General features: G+C 40.0%; 1 protein-coding gene across 1 annotated transcript in view; it reads right to left on the bottom strand.

The window, feature by feature from the left end:
* The window catches only part of CCNY (cyclin Y), a 174,584-nt gene that overhangs the window by 73,868 nt on the left and 85,331 nt on the right, over nucleotides 1–15,385 (bottom strand). The window contains exon 3 of the mRNA XM_081109960.1: nucleotides 153–187. Coding sequence (XP_080966086.1) covers nucleotides 153–187 — 35 coding nt within the window. The remainder of the gene's footprint in view (nucleotides 1–152; nucleotides 188–15,385) is intronic.

Here is a 15,385-nt window from a genome sequence, read left to right as displayed (position 1 = left end):
TCCAATTGCAAACCATAAGGACACTGCCATATTCTTCACATTCTCCCAAGTATCAACAAAATACATGAACCATTTTCACCCATCCCAGACAGTTATTTAAGCTCTCTTGACTATACAGTCATTCTGAAGGTCACAGGTACAGTTTCACTTACATGGTTAATGAAGAGACTCTTGCGTTTTTCTCTCACTGTGAAAACAAAAGATGCAACAAAAATGTTACACGACTGCATGCCAACCCCTTACAGGTCACCGAGGACTAGCCCATCCTTCCACCAACCAACATATCCAGTTGCTCCATTACCCAATATAAGAAAGAATATGTGACCTGCACAACAGAGATCTGAACCTGGTTAACAGAGCAAAATATATACCCACTTAAACTATGGCATGCTAACAAAGTAAGTGTAGGTATAATTAACTGAGGGGTAATAGCTTTCCAATAACTAAATAAAATCTCTATTAGCAAATCTCATAAAACTTGTACACATCCATTAATTTAAGATAATTAACAAATAATAGGACTACCGATTTCTAACCTGAGCAGACCCACAAGGTGCAGACACACAAAGGTCCATACTATAGGTTCAAATATAAATAACAATAATAACCATCACAAGCATTAAGATACATGACAAAATATGCTAGAAGCATTATTAGCATTGAAACAATTCCTCCCCCTGATAGGTTCTGAGGAATAAAGCCAGGTTTCTGATTAGGAGGCCTTTGGAGCCTCTTGCAACACCCTCTCCCTCATGGAGGCTAATAATATCACAATACAAAATACTGTCCTATCTCAGAGATGGAGACCATGGTATTTATCGAAACAGAGGTCCTCAGCCCGAAATTTACATGGGTGACCAGGAACCCTAAGAAGCTTTTTCATGCCCTGATTATCATTGAACTTTGCATTTTCTTTCCAGAATACCTAGTTTTAAGGGTACATACAAATCAATCAATACATTTACTGAGTAGGTCATTGTAGAAGACAGAAAGGTTTCCTTCAAAGAGATGACATCCTGAGTCTCTAGGAATCAAGAATGCCACCTTGGATACAGCTATTGGGGTTGGGAGGGTAGAGGGCTTGAGCAAAAAGGAAAAAGAAAAAACTCATGGACACTGACGACAGTGTGGTAGTGATTGCTGGGGTAAAAGGGCAGGGGGGGCAGTGGAGGGAAGTGAAGAAGGGTATAGGGAGGATAAATGGTGATGGAGACTTGACTTGGGGTGGTGAACACAGATGATGTGCACCTGAAACCTGTATAATTTTGTTAACCAGTGTCACCCCCAATAAATTCAATAAAAAGGAATAAATAATCAAAAAGGCGCTAGGTACAAATCCAGCTTACTACCTGAGGAGCCCCTGCCCTCCCTTCACCCCCAAAGTCCACCTCCCAAACGCAGATTCCTAGTTCCCTGTGGCTGATCTGACTGAGGAATTTGGGAATTGTTTCCTAGTTTGTATTGTTTAATTGTCTTTAGAAGTCCTATCCTCTCTAAAATGATAAACCAGCCTGAGGGTACTCTTGAGAGCAAATGCCTGCAGGCCATCAGATGGACCCACTCACAGGCCCTGGGCATGCTCCTACCACAAAGAGAGTGTGGGGCACCTGGCTATGCTTGAGGCTAGACCAGCACACTGGGAGCTCTCTGGAGTGCCCAGACAACAGCTGCGGACAATGTCTGCTGGGAACAGTGTGGAGACTGCATGATCACTTTTGACCTAACTTGAAATAAGCATCCACAGGTGAACCATAACAAAAGAAATATGGAGAGCTACAAAAAACACTGGGTTTTAACTTCCTGATACTATACACTTGGTGTGCATGCACATGCATGTGTATCTGTGCATGTGTGTGTGTACATGTGCATGTTTCCCTTACATTATTTCAATACTAAATTATTATGCATCTAGTCAGGTTTGCTCTACAAAGTGTAGGCATGATGACATGATTTCTCACTGGCTACAAGGATCTGAGAACACTTTTTACACAGGCAGCAAATTCCATAGACGACACTTAGCCCTTGCTAGGGTACCCAACAACAGGTTTGTGCAGAGGCTTTGATAGGGAGAAGAGTAAGTAATAGGAATAGGACCACAGTTGTTTAAAGATTATTCACCTCACCTTACTAACTAAGGGGCTTTCTTATAGACCCTGGGAAACTGGAAGATGTGCTGCAAGGAGAAAGACAGGGCTATAAAAAGATAAGAGACGCCTTGGAGCCTGCTTGGGTCCATTATTCAGAAAAGAGAATACATTTTGAGAACAAACCAAGGCAATGCTTTGATTTGGTTGCTGAGCCTGGACCCTGACCCCCTCTGGGAGTTTATCTCAGAAATGTTGACTATTATCCTGTCCCAGGAAGGGGCTGAGCTGGGTTTTCACATCATAGAAAATTAACTACCTTGTTACTGGACTTCAAGATCCTGGAAAGAGACACAGGGAACACAGAGCCTGCAGCCCTTATTCTGCCCCGCGTACTCCTTGCAGGTAGCTCTTCTTCCTTATCCATATATAATCAGCCGGCTAGCAAGAGATATTACAGCAGAATTTTCTGGATGACCTGCTACTCTCCCATACTTCTGGCATTATTAGAATAAACGCTCATATATGATCCAACCTTGTCTCTGCTTAATTTGGCTCAAGTAGTGAGAGGTGACCCACACCCATTTTGTATCTGGTTTCAGTTTTGGAGTCTCCCAATTATGGGAATCACCTCCAATGATATCCATGCCTCAAGAAATATTAGAGTTTCCTATATGAGTACTACTAAAAACATTAATAATTACTAAAAAATGAGAGGATTAGAATATAGAATCATCAATGTTTTGACTTAAAGTTTTAACAAGAAAGCTTTAAAACAAACAAAAATAGAATCACAGTACATTGACAAGTAAGAATATTGTAAACGTGTATGCTATTCTCGTACATCTTCTACAAGGATAACTCTAAGGGAAGAATCAGACCATTTCCATGAACCCAAACTGGTCCCAATTAGAATAGTAGAAAACAAAAGTTCACTAAGACTATTACAAAACACTTAAGGACAAGGTATCAGAATCTATTGTATAATACTTTATAGACACTTTGTGTTTATACAAATTAATGCCTTGTACTTCTTTATTTCCCTCAGGGCAACTGAACCTGCTGAATCTTATCTGAAATCTGGTACTACCTTTCTGTATTATTTTGTAAGGCCATCCCTAAAAGGGCCTTTGAAATATTAACCCTACACAGTATCTGAGAGGCTTATCACATGTGTCCCTATGACAGATTTCCTTTTGGAGTATCTCCTGAGTCCCCTAACCAACGGCCTGCCCCAAAACATAGACAATCTTCTATCATTTGCAGAAGGTTATCTTCCATAAGCTGCAATGGATAAGGAAATCTTTGAAATGAAATGAATCTTCTCTTAAAGTATTGCAATTTATATATTAAACAAATGCAACAGTGGAGGCCTATGGCAAAAGTGACAGATATTATTTCCCCATGAACTTCAAGTTTTCACACTTATTTCTTTACAGGGCTTCCTTCACAAAAGCGGTCACTGGAGCTAGTGAAAAACTTGGGGGTTAGAGCCAGAAAACTGAAGTAGGGGAATCTAATAAAGTGGCAGAATGTGGCTGGACTGATAATGAAAGAAAAATCAAAACCCCATTTTTATACTCAACAATCCAAGGTAATACTTATCTACTCAGCCAAGCAAGATGCAATAGCTCGACTTACCTTTTTGGGCCCTAGAAAATTAAGAGGTAAGAAAAATCTTTTAAACTAGAACTTTCTCTGCTGAAAACATTTTAGTTTTTCCTCTTACATTATTATGTACACCATCATCATAACATTAAATCCTGGTATTCCTGGCAGTGTGTTTTTAATAGTAAGCATCTATACAGATGAAATGAGACTTCCACATTATGTGTGGACCTTTACCCTATCAACCTATTTGCTGAAGTGAATGTATGTATTAATTCCATTACAGGACTATAACTTGCATAACGGATGAGTTCTCACCACTTTCTGTAGACAAAGGGACATAAGCAACAGGAGAAAAGGCAGTAATATTCATTCTAGTATACATGTGTAACTTATAGCATTGGAAACTATTAGTCATTTAGTTTGTCTATTGTTCTTTTTATTTTTGCATTGGACTTAGGAAATTGAAGTGTGTAAACCAACGCAGTTAAAGTTTTAAGTTCTAGGGAATTCTGAGATGTGACTATTTTAATTACATACATATTTAAATTTCTTGCTTTGGAAAGAGATAAAACAATGAGAGTAAGAAAAGTGACACTTATAATCCAAGGTGCATTTACTCTTTTAACCTTCATGGTTTGATTCATGTCATGAAACTGGCACAAATAAATAATGCATGAGCCATTTTAGAATAAATTTCACATGAAAAACTTTGGTAAAATGGAAACTATACAGCAGTGATGGTGAACCTATGACACACGTGTCAGAGGTGACACACGAACTCATTTTGGGTGACACGCATCGACAGAGACAAAAAAATGGCATAATTCAAATATTTGTCTCTCGCAACGGCCAGAGTTGGGCATCACTCGAGTAGTATTATTACTCACGTTACTCATGATCAATAATGCAATTCTAAAACCGAATGTAAACATGTACATCGGTGTTACATAGCAAAAATACATAGTGAAAACATCGAAGATACATTGTTCCAATATCGACATTAATATAAAAAGGTTAAGAATTGCACTATAAAGAGATTAATCTTAGTCATGACATTTTATTTTTTTCTTGACTTTTATTTTTTTCATTAAATCTTTATTGTTCAGATTATTACAGTTGTTCCTCTTTTTTCCCCCCATAGCTCCCTTCCACCCAGTTCCAACCCTACCCTCTGCCCTTACCCCCCACCCCCAATGTCCTCATCCATAGGTATATGATTTTTGTCCAGTCTCTTCCAGCACCCCCCACACTCCTCCCCCCCCCCAGAATAGTCAGTCCACTCCCTTTCTATGCCCCTGATTCTATTATAGTCACCAGTTTATTCTGTTCATCAGATTTTTTATTCACTTGATTTTTAGATTCACTTGTTGATAGATGTGTATTTGTTGTTCATAATTTGTATCTTTACCTTTTTCTTCTTCTTCCTCTTCTTAAAGAATACCTTTCAGCATTTCATATAATACTGGTTTGGTGGTGATGAACTCCTTTAGCTTTTCCTTATCTGTGAAGCTCGTTATCTGACCTTCAATTCTGAATGATAGCTTTGCTGGGTAGAGTAATCTTGGTTGTGGGTTCTTGCTATTCATCACTTTGTATATTTCTTGCCACTCCCTTCTGGCCTGCATAGTTTCTGTTGAGAAATCAGCTGACAGTCTTAGGGGTACTCCCTTGTAGGTAACTGACTCTTTTTCTGTTGCTACTTTTAAGATTCTCTCTTTGTCTTTTGCTCTTGGCATTTTAATTATGATGTGTCTTGGTGTGGTCCTCTTTGGATTCCTTTTGTTTGGGGTTCTCTGCGCTTCCTGGACTTGTAAGTCTATTTCTTTCACCAGGTAGGGGAAGTTTTCTGTCATTATTTCTTCAAATAGGTTTTCAATATCTTGCTCTCTCTCTTCTTCTGGCACCCCCATAATTTGGATGTTGGTTCGCTTGAAGTTGTCCCAGAGGCTCCTTACACTATCTTCATATTTTTGGATTCTTTTTTCTTTTTCTTTTTCCGGTTGGGTGTTTTCTTTGCTTCTTCGTATTTAAAATCTTTGACTTGATTCTTGCGATCCTCTAGTCTGCTGTTGGAACTCTGTATAATATCCTTTATTTCAGTCAGTGTATGCTTAATTTCTAGTTGGTCCTTTTTCATAACCTCGAGGGTCTCACTAGATTTCTTGAGGGTGTCACTAAATTTATCGGCAGTTTCTAGAAAATTCTTGAAAAACCTTATAACTGTGGTTTTGAACTCTATATCCTGTAGTTTGCTTTCCTCCATTTCTGTCATCTGTGACCTGTTTCTTTGTCTCCGCATTTTTTATGCTTCCCTGTGTTGATAGAGTGGCTTTGTGTGCTAGGTGTCCTATAGGGCCCAGTGGCTCAGCCTCCCCAATTACCTGAGGAGGACGCTCTTGGTGTACCCCTTTGTGGGCTTTGTGCACAGTCTTTTTGTGGTTAAGCCTTGATTGTTGTAGGTATCACTGGGAGGAATTGACCTCCAGGCCAATTGGCTGTGAGAATCAGCTGTGTCTGCAGTGGGAGAACTTCTGTGCTGGAGACACCCTTCTGGGGCAAGACTTGCTTCAGTGGGGCTTTGGTGCTCACTGAGTCTGCCCCCTGAGTGTGTCCCTTATGGATCTGAGGAGTTGTAATCTGGATGGTCCCACTCTGACCACTGGGTACACTGGCTCTTGGATCTCTAAGGAGGTGCTAATTTAGCCTCTGCCTGAGGCTACCCAGCAGGAGCTATGGAGAGATCTGCAGATTCCTCTTCTTTGTTTGGGGTTTGGCGGTTCCCAGATGAGGCCCAGTTGTGAAGCAATGCAAGCTGCTGTGGGGCCTTGGGCCTTCTTTTGGAAGTTCTGGGTCTCTCTGACCCAGCTGCAGTTTGTTAGGTAATTTTCAGATTGCAAAGGGCCAGGCCTTTCATATGCATAAGCCTCTGCGCACAGCTTGGGTGGGCGTTGTCTCAGGGGATCATCAGGGCAAAGCAAACAGCTATGGTTGCTCCTCAGTCCTGCCCTACGAGGCCCCTGCCGGAGTCCATTCATTGTCTTCACTAGCTGAGTTTAGACAGAGAACCCCCCCCACCCAAAAGCTAGTAACCTTTGAAGGTCTAGCAAAGGTCAGAACTGTGCACCACCCAGTTAATTTAGGTAATAATAGTTGAAGCATCCCCACCTTAGTTCACTTAATTCCTTAGATACTTATGTAGATCCTTGTTGATTATTGCTAATCAGATACTTTGTCTATTCCTGGAAATTGTTTGCTGATCTGTGTGTCATTGAAACCTCCTTACCCTAAGGGCTACTCCAGATCAATAAAAGATTGGAGCAGCCTGAGCATCGGAGGAAGTCCTTCGGGACTTGCCCGCCTGGTCCCCCAATATTCCAAATTATCTCTTGTCTTTTTCTCTCATTTGTTCTGCGGCTCCTCTTTCAGATACTGAACCCTACTCCATGCAGAACGTAGAGGGAGTCTTACTCGACAGCCCCACTTCTCAGTGTCCCGGTAATCGCTGCAAGCACCTCTGAGAGAAAGCCACCCTCGAGTTCTGACTTATGCCAGACAGTTCAGCTTCTCCCAGTATGAGTCTGGGTCCCCAGAGATTCACCCAGAAGTGGAGTTCAGAGCAGTCAGGAGCTTGAGACTCCCTCCCGATTGAAAAAGACAACCATGTCCTCAGCTGCCAGCCCTTTCCATATGCACCCCCATAACTCTGCACTTTATTTCCACACCTCCTCTGAGTCTCAGTGTGCTTTTCTCATTCCTTCTAGTTGCAGAATATCCACTCAGCCAGCCTTCCTGTGGTTCTGGATGATGTCTGTTCCGTCTTTTAGTTGTATTTTTGAAGTGGTTGTGCGAGGCAGCAATTTCCAGTGTTTACCTATGCCGCCATCTTGGTTTCTCCTATGAAATTTTATTTTTATTTGAGTGACAAAACGCCCAATTCTGGAAACAGCTTTGTTATTGTCAACATGTGCCTCAGGTAAGCTTTCCGTGTGTTTGGGTGCATTCGGCAAATGGACGTACTTGATCGCCATGTTTGTTAGGAGACAGGAGTGGGAGGGTTAGTAGAAAAAGATATACAGTGCAACAGTGCCCGATGAGACATTCTGCATGTCGGATAATTGATTATTTGTTGGTTATACATACTATCTTTAAATTCTTTTGTACCAGGAGTCAGTGCAACAACACTGCAAAAAGTTAATAGGTAAGAAACCTATCAACCTTTTATAAAATACACCGTGATTTATATTTATTTATTTTTGCAGCCTTGTGATGGAGAATCAAAAAAAAAAAAAAAAAAAGCAAGGTTGAATGATAAAGGAAGTGGAAGTAGCAGTAGCTGACACTTTCAAGATATATGGACCGAGATGTACGGGACTGTTGACAGAAACAACAGACCATTGTGCATACTGTGTAATGAAATGGTAGTAAGCAGAACGTGGAATGTAAAGAGACATTTTGAAACTAATCATTGTCAGCTCTTGAAAAAAAGTATCAATGAAAGGAAAGAATACATTCCTAGGCAGTTACACCTCTATAAAAGTGAATCAAATTCCATCATTAAATTTGTAAGATGCTCTACAAATTTAACATCAGCAAGTTACTATATTGCTCACTCCATAGCTCAGCATGGAAAAGCCCTCAGTGACGGAGAATTTATTAAGGAAACATTTCTAAGATGTGCACCAGCTCTATTTCACGATATGAAAAATAAAGATGATATTATTAGAAGAATTTCTGAGTTACCACTCAGTAGAAATACTATCAAAGACAGAATAATAGATCTTAACAAAAACGTACAACATCAATTAAAAAAAGACTTAAATGGTTGTAAATATTTTTTGATTTCTCTTGATGAAACTATTGATGTCACATCAAATGTTCAGTTGGCCATTATTGCTAGATATTCTGATGGTCTCACAATGAGAGTAGAGTTGATAAAGTTAGAATCAGTACCAATAAGTACATCAGGAAATGAAATATGTAAGGTTGTTATAAAAACATTCAGTGATCTAAACATTGATATCTCTAAAGTTGTGTCAGTCATGACAGTTGGGGCACCAAATATGGTGGGAAAAAATGTGGGATTCCTGAAATTGTTTATGGAAGCGATTAAACATCCACTTGTACCTTTTCATTGCATTATCCATCAGGAGGTGTTGTGTGCCAAATCGGGATTCTCAGAATTGAATGATTTAATGTCAGTTGTAACAAAAATTGTGAATTTTATAGCTTCTCGACCCCTTCACAAGCGAGAATTTTATGCACTTTTACAGGAAGTTGATTCAACCTACAGTGGACTACTGATGTTCAATAATGTGAGATGGCTGAGTCGAGGTAAAGTACTTGAGCGATTTGTGGAGTGCTTTGAAGAAATTATGGCATTTATTGAGAATAAAGATCTGGCAAACTTTCCTCAGATCAATGATCATAAGTGGTCAGCAATTTGATGTTTTTTACAGATCTCTCTGTTCATATGAATGAACTGAACTTAAAATTACAAGGTTTTGGCAAAAGTATTGACGTTATGTTTGGATACATCAAATCTTTTGAAAGTAAACTTAAAATTTTCAAGCGAGATATTGAAACTAAAACTTTTAAGTATTTTCCTCGGATAAAAAAGTATTTTGAGAAGGCCACTACAACGAGTGTAATGGAGTCCATACTTATGTACCAGAATATAGTAAGCTCATTATTTGAACAGCTCAGCGAAAGATTCGACCCATTTAGAAGCCCAGAACAGACCATTAAAATAATTAAGTATCCGGATGTAGTTGTTTACAGTACTTTGGAATTAAAGGATTTCCAATGGATGCAAATTGACGATTTAGAGATGCAACTTGCAGATTTTCAAGGTAGCATTTGGACTCATGTGTTTGTCGACTTAAGGTTGAAACTTGAAAATCTGGAACAAAATTGTTTGAATAATGAAGAAGAGTGCAACTACGAACAAGAAATTTTGAGTGCTTGGAACAGAGTACCTGACACTTTTAGCGACATAAAAAATCTAGCGATGGCTTTGCTAACAATTTTTTCATCAACATATTTTTGTAAGACTTTGTTCTCAGCATTAAATAATATTAAAACGAACAAAAGAAACCGGCTAACAGATGAAGTTAGTGGTGCTTGCTTGGCCTTGAAGTGCACCAAGTATGAACCTGCAATCAAAGAATTAGCAGACAAACTTCAACACCAAAAAAGTCACTAATTTCTAGTTTTTGTACCATTTGATTATCATTGTTTTTATTATTATTTTTTCCTAAATGTACATTGTTTTTCTGTTTTTGTTCATTTTATACATATTTTTTGGTTGATTTTTCTTTGTTAAATGGCATTTAAATATATAAAATAAATACCCAAAATATAAATCTTTTTTATACTATAGTTGCAAATATAAAAAAAAATTATGAATATTTCTATATGTGACACGGCACCAGAGTTAAGGTAGGGCTTTTCAAAATTTTGACACGCCGAGATCAAAAGGTTTGCCATCACTGCTATACAGTGTATCAGTTGGTAAATCTCATTTCTCTAAGACTTTTGACTTTTATGCTTTTATTGGCTTCTTGCCAGTTTCAAGTCTCCATAGTTGAGTTTAAAAGAAAGCAAAAATTCATGAAAAATCATTATGACTAGATTAGTTATGAAATTATAGACACTCCAGGAAACAGTAAAGTTTCTTACCATCCTTGTTCATCCTACATGGCCCTGACCATATGACCTGGATCCAAAAGGACACCTATTACTAGCTGGACTAATTCTGTCTCCTGGGAATCTAGAGATCCTGGTTCATCACCACTAGAACCTTACCTGAAAGTATAGGGTTGGGTGGGGTACATCTCCTGCTATGCAGAAACACAGCAGGTCTGACTGTCTTCTGTGAAAAGGTCTGCTTGCAAAGTTGGTGTCTGGGAACATGGATCTGGAGAGGGTTCCCACCATTCCCTAACTGGTAAGAGTGGCTCACTGTGCCAAACTGTACAAACAATATAGTTTATGCTGAACACCTGCTTTCCTCCTGAGAGTTTAGAATTTTAAAATGTACCAGGCAGTGGATGCCTAACTAACCAGTACTCAATAAAAATTCTAGGCTCTAGGTCTCTAAGGAGCTTCATTGGCTAACAATATGTCACAAGTTATTACTGAGGGAATGCGGTGCATCCTGTGTGACTCTACCTGGAAAGGACTGTTGTAAGCCTGTATCTGACTTCCTCTGGACCTCACCCATACCCCTTTGCTTATGCTGTTTCTGCTTCTCATATTTGCTCTTGTAGTTAAGTCACAGCCATGAATATACCAATAACTATATTATGAGTGCCATGATTCTCCTACTAGATCATTGAAACTGTGGATGGTCTTGAGGTCCTCCAACACAGCTGGAATGGAGGGCAGAGGGATAATGTTGAGAAGATAAGTACTTAGTTCCCAATGGCTTTTAGTTTCTAGTTCCAATGACTCATAAGTTTTCTGAGATACCCTTACAATTAATTATTCCTTTTCCCTTAAACTAGCTGGAGCAGGACTAAGACATTTCCATGGGTAGAAAAGTAATAAAATAAGTGTAATCTCTTACCTTGGTATCACCAAGAAAGACAAATAAAATTACCCAATTATAAACTTGTTTTTAAAATAAATTCGAAACCACTAAGGCCATTAATCAGCTCTGAAATTCAAAGTGCTTTAGCCATTTTGTTTTATATAATGTACTAGAGACCAGGAGCATGAAATTTGTGCACTTGGGGGGGGGGGCATCCCTCGCCCCGGCCTGATCCCTCTCACAGTCCAGGAGCCCTCCGACTGACAGCTTAGACTTGCTCCCCAGGGAATTGGCCTAAACCAGTGACGGCAAACCTTTTGAGCTCGGCCTGTCAGCATTTTGAAAAACCCTAACTTAACTCTGGTGCTGTGTCACATATAGAAATTTTTTTTGATATTTGCAACCACAGTAAAACAAAGACTTATATTTTTGATATTTATTTTATATATTTAAATGCCATTTAACAAAGAAAAATCAACAAAAAAAATGAGTTCGTGTGTCACCTCTGACATGTGTGCCATAGGTTCACCATCACTGGCCTAAACTGTCAGTCAGATATCCTTAGCGCTGCCGTGAGGCAGGAGAGGCTCCCACCACCGCTGCACTTGCTGGGCTTCTGGCTGAGTGACGCTCCCCCTATGGGAGTGCACTGACCACCAGGGGGCAGCTCCTGCATTGTGTGTCTGCCTCGGGTGGTCAGTGAGCATTACAGCAACTGGTTGTTCCACCATTCTGTAGATTTGCATATCAGTCTTTTATTATATAGGATAAGTAATATGTCAATTCATTTATGGTATTGGCTTTAATCATTTTAAAACCTAAATATGTTCGGTTACTAATAACATGCCAATAAATAAAAATCTCTGGTCTTCTCAGCATTCCTACATAATTGGGAGCGCTAATGGTCATTTTGCTTTCCTGAAAAAAGAGACAATAAATTTATATGGATCATAAATCTCTTTCCTAGAAGAATAATAGCTGTCTCCTTTAATCCCACCTACGATGGTTTGTTAAGAGAATTTTTACTTAGCTAATGCAACAGTCCATTAATGACTTAAACAGAAATGTACTAGAGGTTTTAAAAATAAGCCATCTAAAATCAGCAAAAACACTACTGTTGGCATTAAAGTCTTCTTCACATAATTTAGGGAGTGAGGAGAGGAGTAAAGGGCAGTGTTTGCAATGAGGAATAAACCAACTTCACTTAGGTTGCCTAGAACACTCTCATTCTTAAAAATACAACTTTCTGAAAAAACCTAATGTCTAATTATTGAGGATTTGTTAACAATCTAAATGCAATTTCAGCTAATCTCTTTTACAGAGAGATTTAATCTCATTTAAAAAATTACCTTGGCTTCCCATTCCAGTTCTAAAACAGGCTTTCCAATGGCAAGTTTCAGCCACCATTAGGATGTCAGGACTAAAGAGGTCCTAAAATGTAATCCAACCTCTTCCATTTGAAAATGAGAAAGCTGTCCATGCAGGCCCAAACAGGGAGTGACGAGAAGGAAAAGACAGGAGACCGTGTGCTGGGCTCCTCAGCGTCATTCCTTTGTGCCACCCTTCCTCTAAGAGCAGTGGCACTGTTGCCTGGAATCTGCATGAAATGAGTTCCCAGAGATCCAAGTCAGGGAAGAAGTCAATCCAACTGAGCAAATGAGAATCTACACTCCAGTTACTCTTACTGATTGCACTTACCTAAGGCACTGTGTTCAGAGCTTCGAGAGATGACACAGTCGGCCTTCCTTACAATCTTAGGAGGAGGCATTAACTCCTTTTTAACGATGAAAAACCTACGGTTCAGGAAGACCATCTGGATCAGATGCACACGGTCATACAGACAATAATGGATCTAAGCTTGCAGCTCCAGCAGGTTGATTCCAGAAGGTTGTGCTTTAAATCATCTCTAACTTCAGGAAATCATTCCAAAGTGTTAACTGTTCTTACATGGTGAATGGTTTAGTTTATCAATGAAATTCAGCTGTCTCCCCAGATGTTGTGGGGCAGCTGACCAAAAACATCCACCATGAAGGTAGGCCATGAACATAAGAAGCTGTGGAAAGCACAGAAAGCGTTAGCCAGTGCTAAGTGATGGGGATGGAAGGTCCTCATAGTTCAAAAAGGAGAGTTGAAAAGTCAATTATTGAAAATAAGAGTTTATCACTACCATCTAACAGGACAGAGGGTGCTAATAGTAGAACACAGCTATGGTGGAGTGGACATCAAACTCCACCCCAGCTAGGGTGAATAACCACCCAGAGCTTTTGCTCTGGGTCTCTGCTTACTAAGCAATTTTCTAACAAATGAATTTGAGAAGCATAGATCCAGAGAGAGGATACAGTAAAAGGGATATTGAGAAAAACTGATATTCTGGGTCTAATTTGATTTTAGCTGATTTTGTACTGTTCAAGCAGTCTTCTCCAGACTGGAAGGCCCAAGAGATCAGACACTGAAGCAGAATGATGCTGCCAAGAAATGCAGGCCACAAAGTGCCTCCACCCAAGGCCTCCTTAATCTATTTAACTTACAGGGTCCCTGCATCCACCCCCACCTCGTGCATCTTAAGAGATGAATGGAGAGATAGGAATGCAGTCCTGAGGGTAGTATGGTCATGTCAAATTCAGACCTGGAAGAGGGACAACCTGGGCATAAAAATCTTACATTCTCCTACTTCCAAATAATGAATGTCTTTTTAAAATGAATTTAAGCAAGGTGGAAGAAAGTGATGTTGTAGCATAAAACAGAAGAACACTTAGGCAGGGAGACTGTAACAGTGCCATGGCATGTCTGCCAAGGATGGATCATGACTCCCTGCCTTCATTCTCTCACTATTTCATTCATTCAATCCTCTTTCAAGGTTCTTCTATGTAGTAGCCTCTGAGCTTGATATGGAGAATGAAAATAGAGGAAGACAGTCCCTATACTAAAGCAACATGGAATTTAGCAAATAAATAAAACTGACTATCCCTTTATTTACAAATCATAAAATATCACCTCCACTTAAGAGGAATAAACAAATTACATCACATTTAATGCCATGATCTTATGGTGTACTTACATTCTATTTACCATTAAAAAAAGAATAAAAGTGCTGCCAATGAACTCTAAACAAGCCATCACTTGTCCTGACTTAAGATGTTATAGTTGAGAGAACATGTCTATGGGAATGGACAAAAAGTGGGGAAGTCAAGAAACACCCCCTAAAGAGACTGACTTTGGGCTGGCATAGTATTGTGGACAGAGGATGCCAAGTTAGCTGCAGTGTCACAAAGCAGAGGGATCAGAGCAGCACAGTACTGGAGAACGCACAGTAAGAGGTAAAGGACTGGCAGAAAAGGCAGAAAAGACAGCAGAAGAAAAAAGGCTGCATGTGTCAGTTCCCTGTGGGTGTCCAAGAACCGATGAAGGGCTGTTTGAGCAGGGAGGGGTCCAAATGGACCTGCTTTTCAGAATGTTCATTCTTGCAGCCACATGCAGGAAAGGTGAGAGAGGAAATGGAGGCGGAAAGGCTGGGAAAGGGCTGTGGTCATAGATCAAGGGAGGGAGAGGTGCTGAAGGAGGAAGGAATACTAGGCATTTAGGAGACACTTACCACACGATTCCTAGGTTGCTAGCTGGGGACCCAGATTGACAGAGGGTTTATCCTTCACAAAATAGGTGATGAGGAGAGGAGGCAGGCAGGAAAGGAAAGATGGTGACTTTTGATTTGGACGTAACAATACTGAGGGGTCTTGTGGGATTGCTAGATGGGATGTGTACCAGGCAGAGGGAAATATGCTGGGGAACACATGCTTAGAGTGCCAAAATGGGGGTGACATCCCCTTGTCAAAGGTCTGGGTGACCCAAGTACCTGTCTCACAGGTAAAAAGAGCAGACACTGAGCACGTATTGTGTGCACAAGATGATCCTATTGCCTCGGGTCAACACTCTTCTGATATCATAGGTATGATTATTGTCAATTTACAGGAAATTACAGTGGGGCCTTGACTTAGGAGTTTAATTTGTTCCCAAGACCGAGATCGTTAAGGAACTCGTTAGCTCAAATTACTCTGTCAACTCAATGCAAAAAATCTGCCGAGAGACAGCTGGTATCTCAAAAAACTTGTTAGTCGGGACACTCCTAAATCAAGGCCCCACTGTATAAGACAGGAGATTACCT

Source organism: Myotis nattereri (genome assembly GCF_964212035.1).
Source record: "Myotis nattereri genome assembly, chromosome: 1".
Classification (NCBI taxonomy): Eukaryota; Metazoa; Chordata; class Mammalia; order Chiroptera; family Vespertilionidae; genus Myotis; species Myotis nattereri.
This window is presented reverse-complemented; position numbering and strand designations above follow the sequence as displayed.